The sequence below is a fragment of the Lepisosteus platostomus genome, chromosome 20, assembly GCF_059453375.1.
Source record: "Lepisosteus platostomus isolate fLepPlt1 chromosome 20, fLepPlt1.hap1, whole genome shotgun sequence".
NCBI lineage: Eukaryota > Metazoa > Chordata > Actinopteri > Semionotiformes > Lepisosteidae > Lepisosteus > Lepisosteus platostomus.
Window position 1 is genome coordinate 5,652,324 of NC_142630.1, and position 18,054 is coordinate 5,670,377.

An 18,054-nucleotide genomic window follows, 5' to 3' on the forward strand; every position below is an offset into this window, starting at 1 on the left:
CGGAAGGTGACCAGACTCAGCTTGAGAACCTGCCTGCATTCACCCAAAGTCGCCGGTGAAGGCAGTGCCGCAGATAGATGTTGCGAAACTGCAAGGCCGAGTTTGAGGTTCTGTTCTGCACAGCTACATGATCCCTTATTAAAGCTAAAGATGACAGGTATTAGACATTTAATCAGCATCCTCCACAGTATGAACAAAATCTGACCATGCATGACATCAAATTAGTTGTGTATGAATAAGTGAAAAGGGTGGGACAGGGGCATACTGATGTTGCCACGGTCCTGGATTCAATTTACTACTGACTGCAATGAGAAAGTGAGCTGGGCCATGTGGCTCTGTCCCCAGCACCCGGGACTGGTAACAGGACTGAAAATACTGTAGCTTCAAAATGGCTACAACCTGCTGTAGCCGTTTTGTAAAGGTGATCACTCAGTTTCCTTGCAAATAATACCATGGATAACTGGCTCTTCATTCTTGTGCAACAAATAGGGACTTGAGTACTTAGGTTATGGAACAGGTTTTAATCATGAAGGGCATGTAAATATCCAGTGGCATTACTTGGCTCTCCAACCAATCAAATACAACGGTCTAGTGCGATCATCAGTCCAGCCATGCCATCAAAATCAGCCCATTGTGGCTCCAACGCTCTAGGGTACAGTCCAGTGTCCTTGGTAAAGCTGCAGCAAAGAATATCAATGGAGCAGATCATGTTTTCTAGGATGGGAGCACCGATGGAAGAAATTCAAGCAGCCCAGAAAAGCTCAAGTCCAAACTGCAAACCTCTCCTCTCCAAGAAAGCTGGGAATCCAAACTATACTGTTTTAATCTAAAAAAACACAGTCTGGTTTAAATTAAATCTGAATGAGAACAAATGGCATGGAAAGTGCATTAAAAATGGAGAAAAAAAAAGAAAAAGGCTTTTTTGCTCAGATAACATTTTGCTGTCAAACACTGTTTTTTTTTCTCAACTGCTGGAGCTGTTCCAAGACAACTGCAATTACAGTGCACAGCAAATGGGAAAGAGTTAATGGTGATGGTTGACTGAGTCTCTAATCTGACAATTTTTTGGACTGGAACGTGCACACCCAGGTTGGCCATGACATGCACAGCCCTAAGACCAACAGCGTTTCCATATCTGTGCAGACAGAGTTATTAGAATGCGGTACAGCCCAGGAAATGAGGGAATTGAAGTAAAGAAGCCCTCCTGCCTGGCTTAGCTTGAAACACAACAACAACAACAACAACGAAAGTTCCTTGAAATGTTTAAAGGCTTTGAACAATAAACAAAGGAAGTCCGAGCAGTCGGACCTCTGTTTTCCATGCCCCTGCATCTCCAGGCTCCGCTGGAAAAGGACATCACTCAGGAGCTCACTGCCGTGGGAGAAGGTCAAGTTGGTCAAGGACAGGGTGGGGCAGGAATGGCCCACAGGTTCCAATACGCTTGCAAGGACAGGGGGAGTCAGAGATTAGCGTCTTCCCAAACTCATTACAAAGACCCCGGTGTATGATTATGGTCTTCCTCCATTTCCAAGTGCTCAAACCCACTGATGAATAAACCAGCAAGGGGAAAGACCACAAGTCTTCACACAGCACTGCGTGGTGCCAGTGGGGCATTAGACCACTGCTACCTCACAACCTCAACAGCCTTTACCCCAGGGCTTTGTGTGTCACTTGGCACTAACAGATATTCTGTTAATGCAAAACATTGATGGTCTTAAACATGCAATTTGACGTGCGTTAACGTTAGCCAATGAAGCAATAACTGAAACTGGTGAAGACGAGAGAGTGAATTGAGCCCAGCCAAGTTTAATTTCATTATTCAATTTCAGTGGAAAATAAAACCTGATGCATCTGATCGTTTTAACTTCTGCACAACAGAGTGTCAACATTTGGGAGAAATCTGTTAAAGGTTTTGGGCAAAGTTAAAGGCCCAAAAGATATTTAATGGGAAACAATAGGACAATAGTTTCCACACCCTTTTCCAGTTCTGCAAAAGAAGCACTGGCTCCCAATTTTGAAAGACTTACAAATAACTCCAATGCCCCTGTCTGGGAAAACTGCACAAGTGTAGTTTGATCAAAACTGAGAGGCTCATACATGGTCACTTAAGAGACATCAGGAAACTCAGCAATGCTAATGTCAGCTCTGGCCTGCAGTCAGTGAGTGAGACAGAGCAGAACTGAACGCTGGTGACACTCTGCTGATGTCTCGCTGCTTGGTCATGTTGTAGGTCGATGTGCTTCATCAAGTACTAATGCTCAAGCTTCCCTTAATTTTCTAAAGAGAAATGGCATGGCCAAGGGGGGCTATCCTTGGCACAGAATCTCCAAAAATCCTCATTAGAGTGCAGTGCATTTCATGTGAACTGGCAAGAAGGCAATGGAAAAAGAGACACAAGCTCCCTATTTACAGAGCAGCATATGTCTTTTGATAGCACTGAAGGATATGAAATATAATTATCACTGATTTAAAAAAATAATGAACAGATTCAGCTCAGTCTTCAGATTTGCTTAACAACAACTCAGTTTGGTCAGGGATTACAGTGTTGGACAAACAACTGTGGATCTCTGGTATCTTTAGGCTGTGGGTTGCTGCTTGGTGCATTGATCATTAATATGGTGTCATTCCATGGCCCCGGAATACCATCCATCCCTGCAGAACAGGGGCTGTGGTGAAACCACTCCTCCTGCAGGCTTCTGTGTCATCTCCTGCTCACTCCTGCCCGAAGCCCTCAGTCTCCTCAATGGCAAACAGCAGCTTCTCCTTCAGCTGCTCGAAGCTCTTGTAGGGAGGCAGATCCAGGCGATTAAAGCTGAAAGAAAAACAAAAGTGTTTTGCTAGATTTCAGCTTTAGGGTTTGAGATGAATGCCCCAGATGAAGCCATCATCGTGCAAGCTTCTCTGAGCCCACACCAAGAGCAATGGGTCACCATTGCTGCCTCACAGCCCCACGGTCCTGGATTTGTTTCCAGCATAAGGTGCTTGTTTGCATGGAGCTTGCACACTTTCTTCCCTTTAGATGGTAATGGGTCTTAATCTGCTACATGATAGCACAGTTAATAAGAACAAACAAACCAAAGAGCTCACTACTATACTGGAAGGGCAGTTTTTGAGCACTTGGGTACTGTGCACAGAGGTCGACTGTGTGGTAAAGCTACTGTGCTTCCTTCTGTGGGACAACCGATTTTGATGGAAACCATGGATACATTATTTCCTCTTTTCTGCAACTGTGGTCATAAGATATCCTGCATTTCACTAAAGGAAGTGGTCAAATCCTTCACCCACCATGCAATTAAAGGACTGAAAGCCACCACCCTTTCTGGAATTCGGTTGCAAAATGCAGTGAATGCGATATTAATACCTACATAGCTGTAAGACTTGATGGCAAACATTTGTAATGTCCTTTTGAGAGAGGGTTAAGGTGAGGGAAGTGCTACTTAATTTTTTAATAACTTTTAATAAATGTTTTTGAATAACTCTATATCTCAGGGTGTCTATTGTTGATTACCTCGGTCCACCTCTTCAAGCATTTATTATAGAGAAGTGAGAACGGTGTGTTCTGACCCTGACAGAAATGTGTACTGTCAGGCCATCTGGATGAGTTTCACACTGTGGGCCTGCAGTGCACACAAAACATCAGCTGGAGAGTGAATTACCAAGTGGTGCAAAAGCTCACCAGCCAGCCACGGGGCTTGATGTCAGGTTGCGAGCTGATTAAACCCCGTCAGTGCCCAGGCCAGCTGAATGCTGCGTCACTTATAGCCACACAGGGTACAGGGGAGAGCTCAGATAAAAAAGCACAGAACTCTGGTCCATAGGACATTCGCACAATGAAAGCTTCAACCACTAACACTCAGGAACTGAATCAGAACTGCATTTTTTTGCTAGCTCTTCAGAAAATGCAAGCATTAGGAAATAAATTCCTCTGTGCAATGGACAATGTGAATATGGTCGCTTCAAAGCAAAGAAATCAATACTCACCATGTGTGGCTTCTTGGTAACCAGGTCTCTTTGCCCACTTTGTCAATACAGAACTTCTGGGGTCCATTACTTCCTGTTGATGGCACAGATTACCACTGCATTATACAATCAGCAATCCAACTGCATCACTTTGTGAATCACTGACAGAAGTTACAATTTTTTTTATTGGTGCCAGTGTGACCTGAGTATCATGACTGATCATGCCTATGAAATCCCAGAAATGAAAATGTGGAATCTGGGTCATGTGTAGGCAACCCCTCTATTCCACTGCAACTACTTGTTCCAGTGCTCCCATGTCTAAAGCCTATTAGCCAACCTCCAATAGCAGGGATTTTCTAGTAAGAAAGACTCAATTGCTTGAGGTACCACAGAGAATACTGAAGTGAGAGAAAGGAATGGCAAGAGGGTGTTCAGATACTTTTCCAGTTTCAGGCCACAGCTAGAATAAATTGAAATTGGGGGGAAATGTACTAATTGCTGCTCAGAGAAGCATGAAACATAAAAATGCATATAGCCTGCATAAAAGGAGTAAAACCTCTTTTATGCCCCAGCAGCCAAGTAATGATTTACACAGCACTACGCCCTTTGGAGGTATTTTGGGAATCCCCAATAAAGGGGCTTTGCAAATGTTTGTCAGCGGCCATGTAGAACCACTTACCTGTGAGACAACAGAATCGGGCCTGTTCCCGGCCAGAGGACTGATTCTGCACCTCACTTCTCAAGTGCTGACTGAGCAGGATATCAAGGTCTGTTTTAACCATGGCAGGAAATTTTAGCCATAGGTTTCCTGAGCTGAGGCAGTCACATGAGTTTTGAAATACCGATAATAGCAGGAGAGCTCCGATGCCTTTCTTTCATGACCAGCAGGGCTATGCAATGCCACAGTAAACACAGGGCACTAGGCATGGACAATCGGTCAGCTAAGGAACACTGGAACCAGACTCAAAAGACTGAACTGTTCTTGCTGCTCCGATATGTCTGCAGGGGGGAAAAAACATGCTGGGCCTGATGTCAAAACCATGAACAGTTAAGAGCACAGGAGCAAATGTGTGCCCTGGTCAGATGCCTGAAAATCCATAGACCAACACTGTGGACAAGACAGGGGAGCAAGAGTCCTCTGCTGTGCAAAGCCAAGCAGGATACAGCAGCTTAGTGCACTGCCTGCTGGGTACATGCAATGCCAGCTTGACTGAGGGCTGGGGTAGCAGCCGCATGGCCCTGTGTGCCTCAAGGTGCTTCCTGTGTAGCACTTCCAAACAAAACCTCGTCTGATTTTCTTTTGTTTCCCTTCCTGCCCTCAGTCTGGATTTTACCACACCACACACAGTGCAGAGACAGGATTAACCTCACTGGTCATGATTAGCAATACTGCACAGTGGCAAGGGAAGTCCTGTTTATTTTCATCAACAGGCCGTGTACCATCAGTTACATGTCACGTCACACCTGAAGAATGGAACACGTCTAAGTTCTGGTAAATATGTTGCTACTTTACTCTGGATGTTGACAGAAATGCCACACCAGAAAAATCTACTTGTACTACCTGGGGTTACTTTAGGCAAGCTAGCCAAGTTACTAATGCTAAACAGAGTGTGGGAAACCACCTGAAATATGAACTTTTGAAGATTACCTGTATTCCTGTACTGACCTTGCTATGTATTTGCAGCAGTATGTTCTGGGATTATGTAGAAAATGTTCACAAACATCTTTAACATAATTTGTTTTATTTTAAATGAATGAAAAGGAAAAGAGGCAATGCTATTTTCGACATAGACATGCATGGCATTGAAACAACATTTATTAAGCAATTTAATCTTCTCTTCCACCCTTCAAGTAAATTTGCCCAGCAGCCAGAAGCTCATAAAACCTGAAATGGATCATACAGCCATGCTCAATAGTCTCATGCCAGGACCGCTGTGGAGCTGGAGTGCTACATCATACATCTCAATCTCCACGCACTGTAATTATATTTTTTGGAGATTGTAGGCCTTTGGATTTTAACTTTATCAGGGACAGAGGCATTTTCGTGCCTAATTTTTAAGGCGGTAAAACATAGGGCCATGTGTTTTGGTGTGCAGTTTCAGAAGAATCTACCACCCCTTATGTTTTCCCAATTAATCTCAACAGCAGGCCTGCAAGACTATCACCAACTTTCTGCTCTCTTTCATATGAAAGGGGTTTTCCTGCCGTTTAACTGCTCTTTCAAATCCAGGCTTTTGGAAGGAAATGCTTTCTAAGACATTATCAATCTTCCTGACAGCCTCTAAAAGGGAGCATTAAATAAGCCACAACTGCCATTTTGAACCTTCATTTTGCTGATGTGGCCTTACAGCGGAATAATATTCAAAGGAACATTTCCCAGAATCAATGCTCATACCTTATGAACTAACCCAGATCCATTTGGGAGACCAGAAGATGTATTTCAGACAGTCCCAAAAGCCCCATTTCCTAACTGCAGTCATGGGCGCAGAATGACACAGCACAGATTTGCACATGGCAATTTCTGGACTGTAGGGCCCACTCTGTGTTCTGCGTGGAGGTCTTTCGGTCTTACCAATGAGCTCCGAGAAGCCCCCCACAGGAAGTCGACAGGTTCCAGTGACAAACTGCAGCAGGCGGATCCTCTTTTCATTGTCCATCTCCTTGACAACCTGAGGAAGAGACAGAGGACCTGCTCAGAGCAGTAACCTGTGGAACATGGGGCTAAGAGTAGATCAGTGCTTCTTTTACAGCGCCTCGCTGGTGTATGCAGAAATTTATCCAATATTAAGCATGCTTAAGTGAATAGTTTCATGCAAACCCATTTTTTATCTTTATGAGTATTTATAATGATTTCTTACAAAATGATGAGTGTTTAAATTTAGAAATGTGATCTAACAGAAAATTCACAAGGCATAAATCCCCACTGCAAATGGAAAGTCCCACACTAAGTTCTGGGAACTGCTAACTGGCAGCATCTTGGTAATGCAGGGTCTTGAGATATTTTAAGAGATATCTGTAACTCATTGAATTCTGAAATACTGTGAGCAAAAATAAAACTCTCTTCTTTATGTCTGCAACATCAGAAATTATTGTGAAGGACAAAGTCAAGCACTGCCTATTAAATAACATTCAATTTTAAGTAAGAGTTAGAAGTTTTTTGCAACCACACAGAATGACATAAAACAGCACACCGAATGTGGCTAACATGGAGGTAACCACAATTCAACAGTCTTATTGGGTTTAAAGCCCAGTGGCTGCCTTTTGAGAAAACCATGCACCTTCTCAAATTCCTAAACCAAAAAAATCCCTTTGTTCCTGCAGTGTAAATTGCTGCGTTCTGGCTGTTATTCTCAATTAGATTATACAGTTTTTGCATTGAAAGGATTAAAAAGCTCTTTTAGGCTCCATTAACAATAATATGATTAACTGCGATTTTAAAACACAGCTGCAAATTGGCAGAGACACAACAACTATCGTGTGTACATACCCTGAGCCAGTATCAGCAAATGGAATAGAAGTCTGTTTAACAGCTGCTTCAAGAATTAATGTAACAAACACTGAACTCTTTCAAATAATTTATGTGCCATGTGGTTTTTTAGAAGGATTTGAAGATGTTTTAATGTATTCTGAATCTATAATAATCTTTTCACTTTTAAGTCTTGCTATGGGAAACCGCAGTTGTGACTCAACCCAATGTATTGCTGCAATGCCACACAGTAGGAACAAGCCAAAGACAACATGTGCTCCAGAGGCACAAGAGGAGTCGAGCTCCATGCTCCTCTTTTCACTCCCACGTTTTGCAACCCAACCTGTAGATCATATGTCTGAGAACAAACAGCACCTATACATCTCTTAGAACACACTATTCCTACTCTAGTTCTACTTAATGTTCTTCAAAAGCATTCACATCACTGCTGACTGGAAATCTTGGAAATGTCCATATCCGTAAAATATTGATTAGAAGTAGCTCTAAACATGAGTATCGATAAATTAAACTAAATAATGAGTGATCCATCTTTTTTCTAACTGCTTTATCCAATACAGGGTTGTTGGGTTGTGGGAGAGCTGGAGCCTATCCCAGCAGGCAACAGGTGCAAGGCAGGATATACCCTGGATGGGATGCCAATCCATTGCAGGGCAGACACACAGACACGGACACACCAGATTTCTTTTTTTTTTCTCCAGAAGCCACTTAACCTACCCGTACGTCTTAGACTGTGGGAGGAAACCAGACCACCCGGAGAAAACAAACACAGGATGAACCTACAACCTCCACACAGACAGCACCCCAGGCCTGGGATTGAACCCGGGGCCCCAGCACTGCGAGGCAGTCATGTCAACCACTGCGCCGCTGTGCCACCCATTTTGATTGATGGTAATTCTAAACACACATCCAAGAAATGCTGCGCTATATGTCAAGCTTTCAATTAGATTTATATAATTGGAGTTTGAAAAACTTAATCTAGACGTTCTGTAATAAACACGTTTCCTGCGTGCCAAGCCCATGAATGATACATTTTTAAGGCATTTTGGACTAAGCCAGGAATTGTTGCTCTCAGGCAACAATTTACTTCCACCAGCAGAGGTCTCAGACAGAGCTGGCAAAAGGCACAGTCTGGACTAGAACCTATTACCTCAGGAATGACACAGAGGCCCTGGACTGCAACCCATGATTACTAGGCTGACACAGAGAGGCACAGTCTGGATTGGAACCTATGATCTTTTGGGTCAGTTCATCACACAGAGGCATAGCCTGGATTCAAACCTGTGTTTGCTATTATTTAGTGTATTTACTGCTCTACTAACAGAGGTTTTACGACTGGACTTTGATGTTTAATTATAAGGGATAATTTAATTAAGCAATTCAGGTCCACGCTTACTAAAAAAATTTATGTCAGCAACGGCTTAGGCCAGCTGAGGCCAGGAGCTGCCCCATTCCTGTTTTATGTAATGAACGTCTGGGAAAAAAACAACTTGAAATTATTTTTTTTTGCCATTTTGTGACTGATATTATAAGAAAAGAGGAAATTGGAAATTATGAAGCTATAGCTCAATTTTTCTAATTTGTGAAAAGATCCTCAGTCTCAAAATTCACATTCCTTTCAGACTTGCCTTGGACTACCAGATATTTTATTTCTGAGGTTACAGAACTTCATTTAATGGAGGAAATAGATGTTTTCATTTCTTACATTCAAAGTACATTAATTAGCACCCTTTTGCCAAAAGTCAGTTACTGATCTTAGGATTTTGTAGCTGTTAGCCTGCTGTATAGGCATATACTCCAGGCCAAAAATATTTAATAACAGAAATTGAAACTCTGCTAATGGATACATCAAGAAAAGCAGTGTTTCTCTAAAAAAACAGACCATTAGTTTGCAAAATTCTCAAAGACAGCTTTCTTAATTTCAGTGAGTGACACTGTGATTTAAAACAGATGTGGGCAGAAAGAGAGGCAATGATTGCCAATATAATGACAGATGTTGATTGTTTATTTACTGGAATATTTGTAATGCAACCTCAAGCATTACTTTCTGCTATTTTTGGATCACATTTCTTTATCGTTTGCCCGTACTCTGACAGAACGGCTGCAGTAAACACCCATGACCACTAATCACCGAGTTCAGTCAGCACGAGACCCGTGCCAAGGGAACTTGTGTCAGCTTCTGGGCTGAAAAGGCTGGGGGGGGAATATGCCTGACTCTCATCACTGCTCACACTCACTGGCCAAAATATTAGGAACCCACCCCACCCCCCAAAGATTAAAGTTAAACCTCTCTGCGCAGCAAGAACAGCAGAGGCTGGATATGTCAAGTATTTCACAAGGATTTTGAAGGCCCTAATCTCTTCCTATTCAACCAGTGGGACGGCCTTCTGTGGCAGGCAGTGAGTCCGTTCCACAGGACTGAGATCTGAAGATTGCTCTGGTCAGGGAAGGTGATGGACGTCTCGAGCTCTTAAGGCATCTACACACGGCCCATCACTAAGACATCACTGACAGTCTGAATGGGTAGGAAGGGAGAACCTCAATATATCAGCCGCCGATTACTATTAATCAAAGATCCCCTAAAAGATCATCCAATATTATGAACTTATATCTTACAAGAGATAAGCAAGAGGTCAACCAGCCCACCTGCTCACTCAACAAGAGATCTGTGCCAATGGAACTAGCACTGGGCATCGGCCCTTTCTCTTAGTGATTTACTGACTGCAGTGACTTAAGAAGTGCCTGCGGGCTTCAATCATTGCTAAATGTCCTGTAAGGCACTACGGGACTTGCAGCATGTTTTCGTGAGTGGCTTGAAGGAGCATGTCTGCCCTCAAACACTCCCTGTGCAGCACAATGTCTGTTGCTGTGAGTCAAATCAATGAAACAAATGGCACTTTCAAATCGAGTGAGTACACAAAAATGCTAAACAAAAAAACTACTACAGGAAATGGGTGAGTCGCGTCCATGTACAGTTTAAGGTGTACTGTTAAAAAAAAAAACACCCTGTCGTGTGATTCTGTACTAGCAAAGAACAGCAACCTGGCCCTGGTGTGATTCCTCATACCTTCTCGTGGTCCTCAACAATACGAATTGTGGTGGCCGGTGCACCATGACCTTGACGTATAATAGGAAATGACACCCAACAGCAGACTTGCAAAATTATCTTAAAATAAGTCCGGTGAACGACAAGCATAGCTGTCATTATGTGAACAAAGATGAGAACAAAATACAGCCGCATTACTTGAACAGCTGTAACAACATGTAGAGATATATAATATTTTCTACAACCACAGTACTTAATCATGTAATTATTAGCATACCTTTTTTATGCAAACTCTGTCCCGATGTACTTGCAAAGTTAAATGACTCAACAGAATAAATCTCAAAGGATGCAATTTTGTCAAGATCTGTACAATTGATCCCTTTTTCCAAGGCAGAAATCATGCGAGCCTGGTGATATCAGATACCTGGACTGCTCTGTTTCACATGGATTTGAACTTTACGTGGTTTATACAATCACAGCCCTATCATATCAACATCATGGCCAAGACATGCTTTCCATCAGCTTGGTCCTCCATGCCTGTGAAAGTTATTGTCAATTCCAAAGTGCTCCTTAACTCTAAACCCGTTGATCTAGCCATTTGTAAATTCTTTTCAGATTAGGTGGTATTGATGTGTGTCCTGTCTGGGTTAAAAGAATCAGACACTAAGAACACAGTCTCACCTGCCAAAACCACTGGATCTGCTTGCTGTTTTTGGTATAATGTCGGTATATGGTGTTCTTCTGCCAGTCAGTCAGGTCAATCTCCTGCATCCCACAGAGCATCAGCTGCAGAGACAAACACAGAGACAAAGTGCTTTCAGGTCCAGGCAATTAAGAACAAGAACATCAAAGCAGTTTTAGACTATTCACTCTTGTGGAGAGAACTATGTCAGTGCCCTAGACAGCACACCTCACATCAGAAAATCTCTGTATTCCATTATCAACGCTGGTAGATGAACACTCTCTTTGTAAAGGACTGCATTTATGATTTTTGTAACACTTGAAAATAAAAACAAAAGACCATGTGTTGTGGACAAGAGGCACGGGGTACCTCTCTGACGGGAGATTTTTGATTAGTTCTTATATTCACACAGGAATGTCATGGTTCCGCCAACTTCAAAACCCAAGTGAAATGTAGTCAAGTTCTGGAGCACAGCAGAATGAACCCTATCATTAAGCTTTCATGTGCAGAAAGCTTTCTCATCGATTAAACCAGCAATCCAAATCCTTATTATGGGCTGTCTTGGTAAGGATAGAATTCACTCATTTGATTTAAGCTGGATATCCTCGGTGAGTCAGTGGTCGAGTAAGGGCTAGAACTGGCAGCATACTTGTAACAAGGCTTGTACCACTTGGACCACCTCGTCTCTATCAAGCGATGATCTGCTTCTAGCGGGATAACATTCATTTTGGATTTTAATCTACCAAGTCTAAAAGCAGCTATGCTTTTTCACAATTCAAACACAATGTCTAATACTGAACAGCAGAAATTTGGCTTTCATGTTTATACTAATTTCACAGCACTTTGTTGTGCGGCCATTCAAGTGGCAAATTCATCACATTTGAAGAAACATCTTGCCAGGATATGGGACTATTGCCCGCAAAAGAACAGCAGAATCCCAACCTCAAATGGCAGAGATTGCTTAGCAGATTCTATTACTCCTTTCAAAATCGGAGGCTGACGCCATTGAACTTAAACATGCTTCAGTCTGAATGCATTATCATCAGCCCCAGAAAACTTTCAACAGGAAAAAAGCAAGTCATGAAAATCTCTGGGTTCCATGCATTCAGGGAATTGTGGGCAAAAGCCTACAAATAAAAGTTCTTTTCAACTCACAAAAGTTAAAAGGGCAACAAAGCCCAAATTTCTTAAACTGTGCTTCTACACTTAGAGAAGAAACATCCTTAATGTTAGGAAAAACGAAACTGTGTCTCTCAGGTAAAAGGCAACATCACGTAAAGAAATATTATACCCTTTCTGTCATTTTTCAGTTAAATTAGGGGTCTGAGCTCTCAGTCTGCCAATGCCTCAATGCCAATTTAATTACATAAAGGTTATTTAATCAGTTATAAAAGAAGCACTGGTGACAGTACGCTTTCAAAGGACTTTAAAATGAATGTGGAGTATGTTCCAGTCTAAAATTTGCAAGAAGTGACGTGATGAGGAAAACTAGACGATTCTGGTACAAGGCAGCGCTGTCAATCTGCAGATGAATTGTTTTTGCTCATTACTGTGGAGTGGAGCTGAAGTCTTATCTTGTGCATCTACACAGCAGCACTGAAAGTATCACAAGTTAAAACTTGGTATCGGAAAAAAGAACCGAGTACACAGAGATCCAGATACCTCCTCCAGCACGTGTGCGCTTTGCTAGGCAATAGAGCTTTTTTTCCCAGACATCTTATGCTCTGTTCTTTTGCTGATGTGTTTAATTATCTCACGGGCTGTTTGTTGTTTGCATGGCTCCCAGAGCGCACAGCTTTTAGGTTTTGGTATAATTACAGGCTTTCTTTAACCCCCAGTCTTTTGAGGATTTGAGCCACAGTCCAATCACAAGAACTCCTGCTCCAGTCAAGGGGCGTTTGGCGAGACACGACAGCACTAAGAAAAGGGGGCCTGCACCATTCCATAGGAGAGGAGTTCGTACTTGTTAACCTTTTTTTCTTTTTGCATAAACATTGAAATATACATAAAACAAGGTGATAAAAAACACCAAAAACAATGGATTGAATCTCCTCCAAGAGACCACCTTTAACAGCACCTCCTCTGAGATCCCCTCTCACCTCGAGTTCCTTCTCGTCAAAGTATCGGAGCCACTCCAGGGGCACCACCTCATTGAAGCCATCCAGGAAGGCCTTGGTCTGCTCCTCTACCCCTCGGGTGAAGCGCCAGTCTGTCAGCAGCCTGCGGGGAAGAGCACAGGCTCTGCCATCTGCACACACAGCCGTCTCCCCTTGCAATCGGCACACGTCTGCACATCATGGGAGTCAGCATCTGTTACAAGCCCATCTTAAATCACTCGTACGCTGCGGTCAGGCTCCACTACGATGAGAGGGCAGGGGATTTCCCTTCATAATCCATGCCATTAATATCAGACAGACTCCTCAACTCTGTCAAATTCTTCACTGAATTATCATCATAATTATCTCATTTTGTAATGGAACTGTGAAGGCCTTGTTTAGCCTTTAATTGGGTTCAGGGAACCAGCAGGAGGTACTTTCATGGAATATGGAACTGTAGAATCCACACCAATTAAAAACATTCAACCTATTTTTTCCTTTTAAGAGTCACTGTATACAGAGTCAGTGCACAGGAAGCCAGTGTATTACTGAATTCTGTAATTTTAAGGTTGACCTATGGCGCCCATGCCCATTTTTCTTACCTAATATACTCTTCCTTGTTGTCTTCTGTCACAAGCTCATTTTCGCCATCAGTCTTCAACTCGTGAGTTGACACCTTTCCCAGAATCTCCATGTCCTGAGCAAAGTACAGCTCTACTCCACATTCCTCCAGATTGTTCTCCCTGGGAAGACACACATGGACCTCACTGATCACTGCAGCTTCTCACACACTGACAGCGATGCCACTGATCACTGCAGCTTCTCACACACTCACAGTGACGTTACTGATCACTGGTGCTCCACACACACACTCGCAGTGATATCATTGATCACTATTGACTGGTTCCTTCAATCAATCTAAATAGCAAGCCTGGACTGCTTGAACGTTTCTGGTAAGCAGAGTGAAAGGTGAGCAAAAAGAAAATTATTTCACTTGCTTAAAATGATCTGACCGCTGCAACCATTAATAAATTGAACAGAGTCCTTGACCAACTGTTTGGTATTTGGAAGAAAAGAATACTTACTTCACCCACATGATGGAGTTGTGGAACTCGGGGTCAATAGACTCCAGGTCCTTCAGGGTGGGCTTTTTATTCAGCATGCGCTTGTAGAAGGGCAGAGTAAAGCCTGTGTCGATGAATTTGCCATGATACAGTGCCTGCAGAGAATGGATCCCAAGCGCACATTAGTTAACATCACCTTCATTCTACACTGCCCATCAGCAGACATCACGAACAACCAGGTTAATAGCCTGTTTATCACCATTTCCCCCAAGATACTGCTCTGCCTGCTTTGTGCTTTGTGCTTGTGGTTGTGTCACGCACGTTATCTTTTCCCTCACATCTGCTCATTTTAACTTGGTTCTGCACTTCTCTATAACAATGCTTTGGGTTTTCCATTTGGTTTGAGATACTATTACTGGTCTTAAAATAAATCACACAACAAAATAGGGAAGTAGGCAAAATAGGAAGCCCCAAGTTAAGAAACAAAATGAAAGGGAAAATGCAAAAGACGAATCAGCTTACAAACTTATATGAAAGCCACAAGATCTGTCAATTATTGAGCTTTTGGCACATAATATTTCCTTCTCTGAAGAAGCCGGCTATCAATGTTTGCAAATCTTAATGAAAAAAAAACAAAAGTTTTACATCTTCCTGCTAGGGCCATTGGTGAGATACTTATCCTAATAGAATGCGAAATTCTACACCAATATCTCCTTCTTAGATGGGTGAAAATGCTGTAGCGCTTTGGCAATGTAGCACGACACCATTTATTCTAGTAAATGTCCCATGGAAAGGAAACCATGTATTTAATCTTTGCAGTTTGAGACCATGTGTGCCTTTTCCTTGTCTTCTTTCAAAGAATGGAATCCGATTCACTCACTTATTTTAACAGATCTCTAGGATTTGCAGTTTGGGCAGCTGGGTTTCCTGTGCACAGTGAAGCAGAACTCTAGGAGTGACCTGGACAGATGAGAACTCGCTCACCCTCACCGCATTCCCCTCTGCATTCCTTTCGGGCCCCCCGGCCCAAATCGGAGACCAGAAAGCGGTCACGTGACGCGGGCACAGGCTGTAATCTAGCGATTGGCATCCGACTTCAAACGAGCGGCGAATTCCCCGGGCCCGACCCGCGGTCTCCCTTGCCGAGAGCGAGCTGCGAGACCGGGCCCCCGCCGCCGGCAGGATGAAAACCAGACTGTTTTTGAAAATGCGATAATGGCTTCACACGGTCCCCGCCGCAAGGTGTCCAAGAACAATACAGACGGGCCTGGGAGTGACTAACAGTCTGCTCTTTCATTGCGGATTACGTCTTGATGCAGGGTGGGGTCGGCAAATACCCACTGCGCAACGACAAGTGTCTGGGAAGGACAGCGAGCGAGAAGAAACAGACGTATCTTTATAAGGGGATGTGTGAAGCATTTGAGCCCTCTCTATATATAGCTCCCATTGGATGCTTAGGGCTGGGTGTGGTGGTGACTTCATGCTTTGTCTCTTGTGGATTGGGTGTTGTTTTTTGGGCCAGCTTGTGCACATTTTCCCAGAGAAATCTGGGTTAGGGTAGCAGAGGGAGGAGGAGGTTGGGGGATTCTTCAGGAACTCAACCCATTGACCAAATTCTTACATTTTCCATTTGGTAACATTCCCTTGTCTCCATATATTTGGAGACAGGAGAACAGAAAAACACAGAGATCGCCCACACAGCAAAGGAAGTCTTGAGTCCTTGCTTTAAAGGGAATGCATGCTTGACCAAGATGAGATTTGTTTTCTCTCTATAGTTCATTTTAAATATAATGCCTTTTCTTCTTGCCAGTGTAATCACCAGCTGTTCTGCCAGAAGCCGTTTAACTCATTGGCCTGTGTGAGCAGCATGAACAGCATGAAAAGGACATTGCTTCTATTCCACAAGGGTTTGAATTCTTTGCAGCCCAGTTCTGGTAGCAGGATCTCCTTCAGCTTGGGGCTGTAATGAGAATCATGGGATGTGGTACTGACATTGTTGGAAGTCTGTCTTCTGCTTCCTACGTCAACCATGCAGAGCAGAATCACTTGACTTGGGCAGTGTGCATATTTTGGCCAGTGCAGGTATCAATCATAATTGTTAAAACCACCTGATTCAAAATAATGACTTGTGCAAACTGAAACACAATGCATGTAATCTTACAAATATGGCTTTAAAAATACACGCATTATGGTCATAAGAAACAAGCAAAGAAAAAGAATCAGCCCTGCTCTGTAAACTGAATTACAGTGGTGTTTATCATTAGATTGAAAAACATTACAGTAAAGCACCACAGGTAATTGTAAACTTAAGAGACCAAATAAACACCAGTATAGCAGAAACTAATAGGACATGAGCTTTCTTAAACATATATATACAGCTCGAGTTAGGTGCCTGTGCTTTTGAAGCGTTTCACTTTTTTGTACGTTTTAAAGGTTGGAAAGCAGTGGGACACACTTTCCTTTGTGAGTGTCATTTATAAAAAGCCAAATGTGGATAGGAATCAGATTTTGTGTGATTTATTTTGAGCTAATCCATCATGTGAAGGGTGCCACTGTGTTTGAATTATACAGTAATTTTATTCAGTTAGCTCAGCCAAAACAGCCTTTTCATTTTGTGATTCTCACGCTCAAACCACATGAGGAGACCTTAGCCTATACCTTTGAGAAATCTTTCAAATGACAAATTAGCTAATGACGCACAAGCAAAGTATCACATACTGTATCTAGACAGTCTACAAACTAGCTTGTGAATTAGAAGCAGATGTGATTTACACTGCAAGATAAGCCGAAAGACATCTACTCCTTAGTGACATTTCTTATTAGAAATTAAAATATGCAACACCTCCAAAAATATTCTGTAGAACCTGCTGATTTTTGCCTCAATAACACTTAAATACTGGGACAATCTGAATGATTGTTAAATCTGAAAACTTCATATCAAAATGAAGTTCCTACATTGAATGTCTCCAAGGCAAAGACTTTTACTTCTTCAAACTCCTGGCTCTCTCTTACAATACAGACACTCAGTACTTATACTGCAACTGACTTCTCTGTGACTTGCTGATCTAAACTTAGCAAAACCACATAAAACAGGAAAAATGATGTAATGTTTCAGACACAGACTGGGATCAGACTGAATTAATCTGCAAAAGAAAATGGAACTGTTTCATGGGCTGTATGTAACGAGTATCTCTCTGAATAACTAGATGCTGCTCATTCAAAACTGTTCTTTCACAGTAAACCATGGAGCCACAAAAGAAAGTATAAAGTATGAAAGTATAAAGTAACAGACCCTTACATTAATCAGGATGGCTCTGTAAAGTCACCAAAACCCTGGGTCACTGTGCTTTATGCTATTAAATTTGCTAAGGATTTTTATAAAGGCACAACTAATGTAATACTTTTTTGGCTTTCTTACCAATTATATTTGAAACATTATATTGCAAAATTCTCATTTTTCAGTGCTGAAAACAGTATACCCACTTAGTCAGTGCCTCAGCATTCATGTCAAACTACCCAGTGATGGAGAGAAACTGAAGTACTTGGAAGAATTCTGCCTTAATTATAGCAAATGAGAACAAAAAGCCACAAGGAGGGTTTGTATAACTAAAGGGGCTCTTTCCTCAGTTTGATATGTGCCAAGTTAAAAGCTTTTTAAATTGGGCTCTTGAGTGTCTCAACTGGTAAAGGCGCTCGCCCAAGAGCAGGTTGAGCTCTACAGT

General features: G+C 42.4%; 1 protein-coding gene across 2 annotated transcripts in view; it reads right to left on the minus strand.

Moving 5' to 3' along the window:
- Positions 1–1,786: 1,786 nt before the first annotated feature.
- wwp2 (WW domain containing E3 ubiquitin protein ligase 2) overlaps positions 1,787–18,054 on the minus strand; it is a 118,341-nt gene continuing 102,073 nt past the window's right edge. For both annotated transcript variants that reach the window (XM_088613753.1, XM_088613754.1), the window contains 7 exons: positions 14,354–14,487; positions 13,871–14,011; positions 13,272–13,392; positions 11,172–11,276; positions 6,533–6,629; positions 3,982–4,054; positions 1,787–2,812 (listed from right to left, as the gene is read on the minus strand). In XM_088613753.1, the coding sequence (XP_088469879.1) occupies positions 2,713–2,812; positions 3,982–4,054; positions 6,533–6,629; positions 11,172–11,276; positions 13,272–13,392; positions 13,871–14,011; positions 14,354–14,487 (771 nt within the window). In that variant the 3' untranslated portion in view covers positions 1,787–2,712. The remainder of the gene's footprint in view (positions 2,813–3,981; positions 4,055–6,532; positions 6,630–11,171; positions 11,277–13,271; positions 13,393–13,870; positions 14,012–14,353; positions 14,488–18,054) is intronic.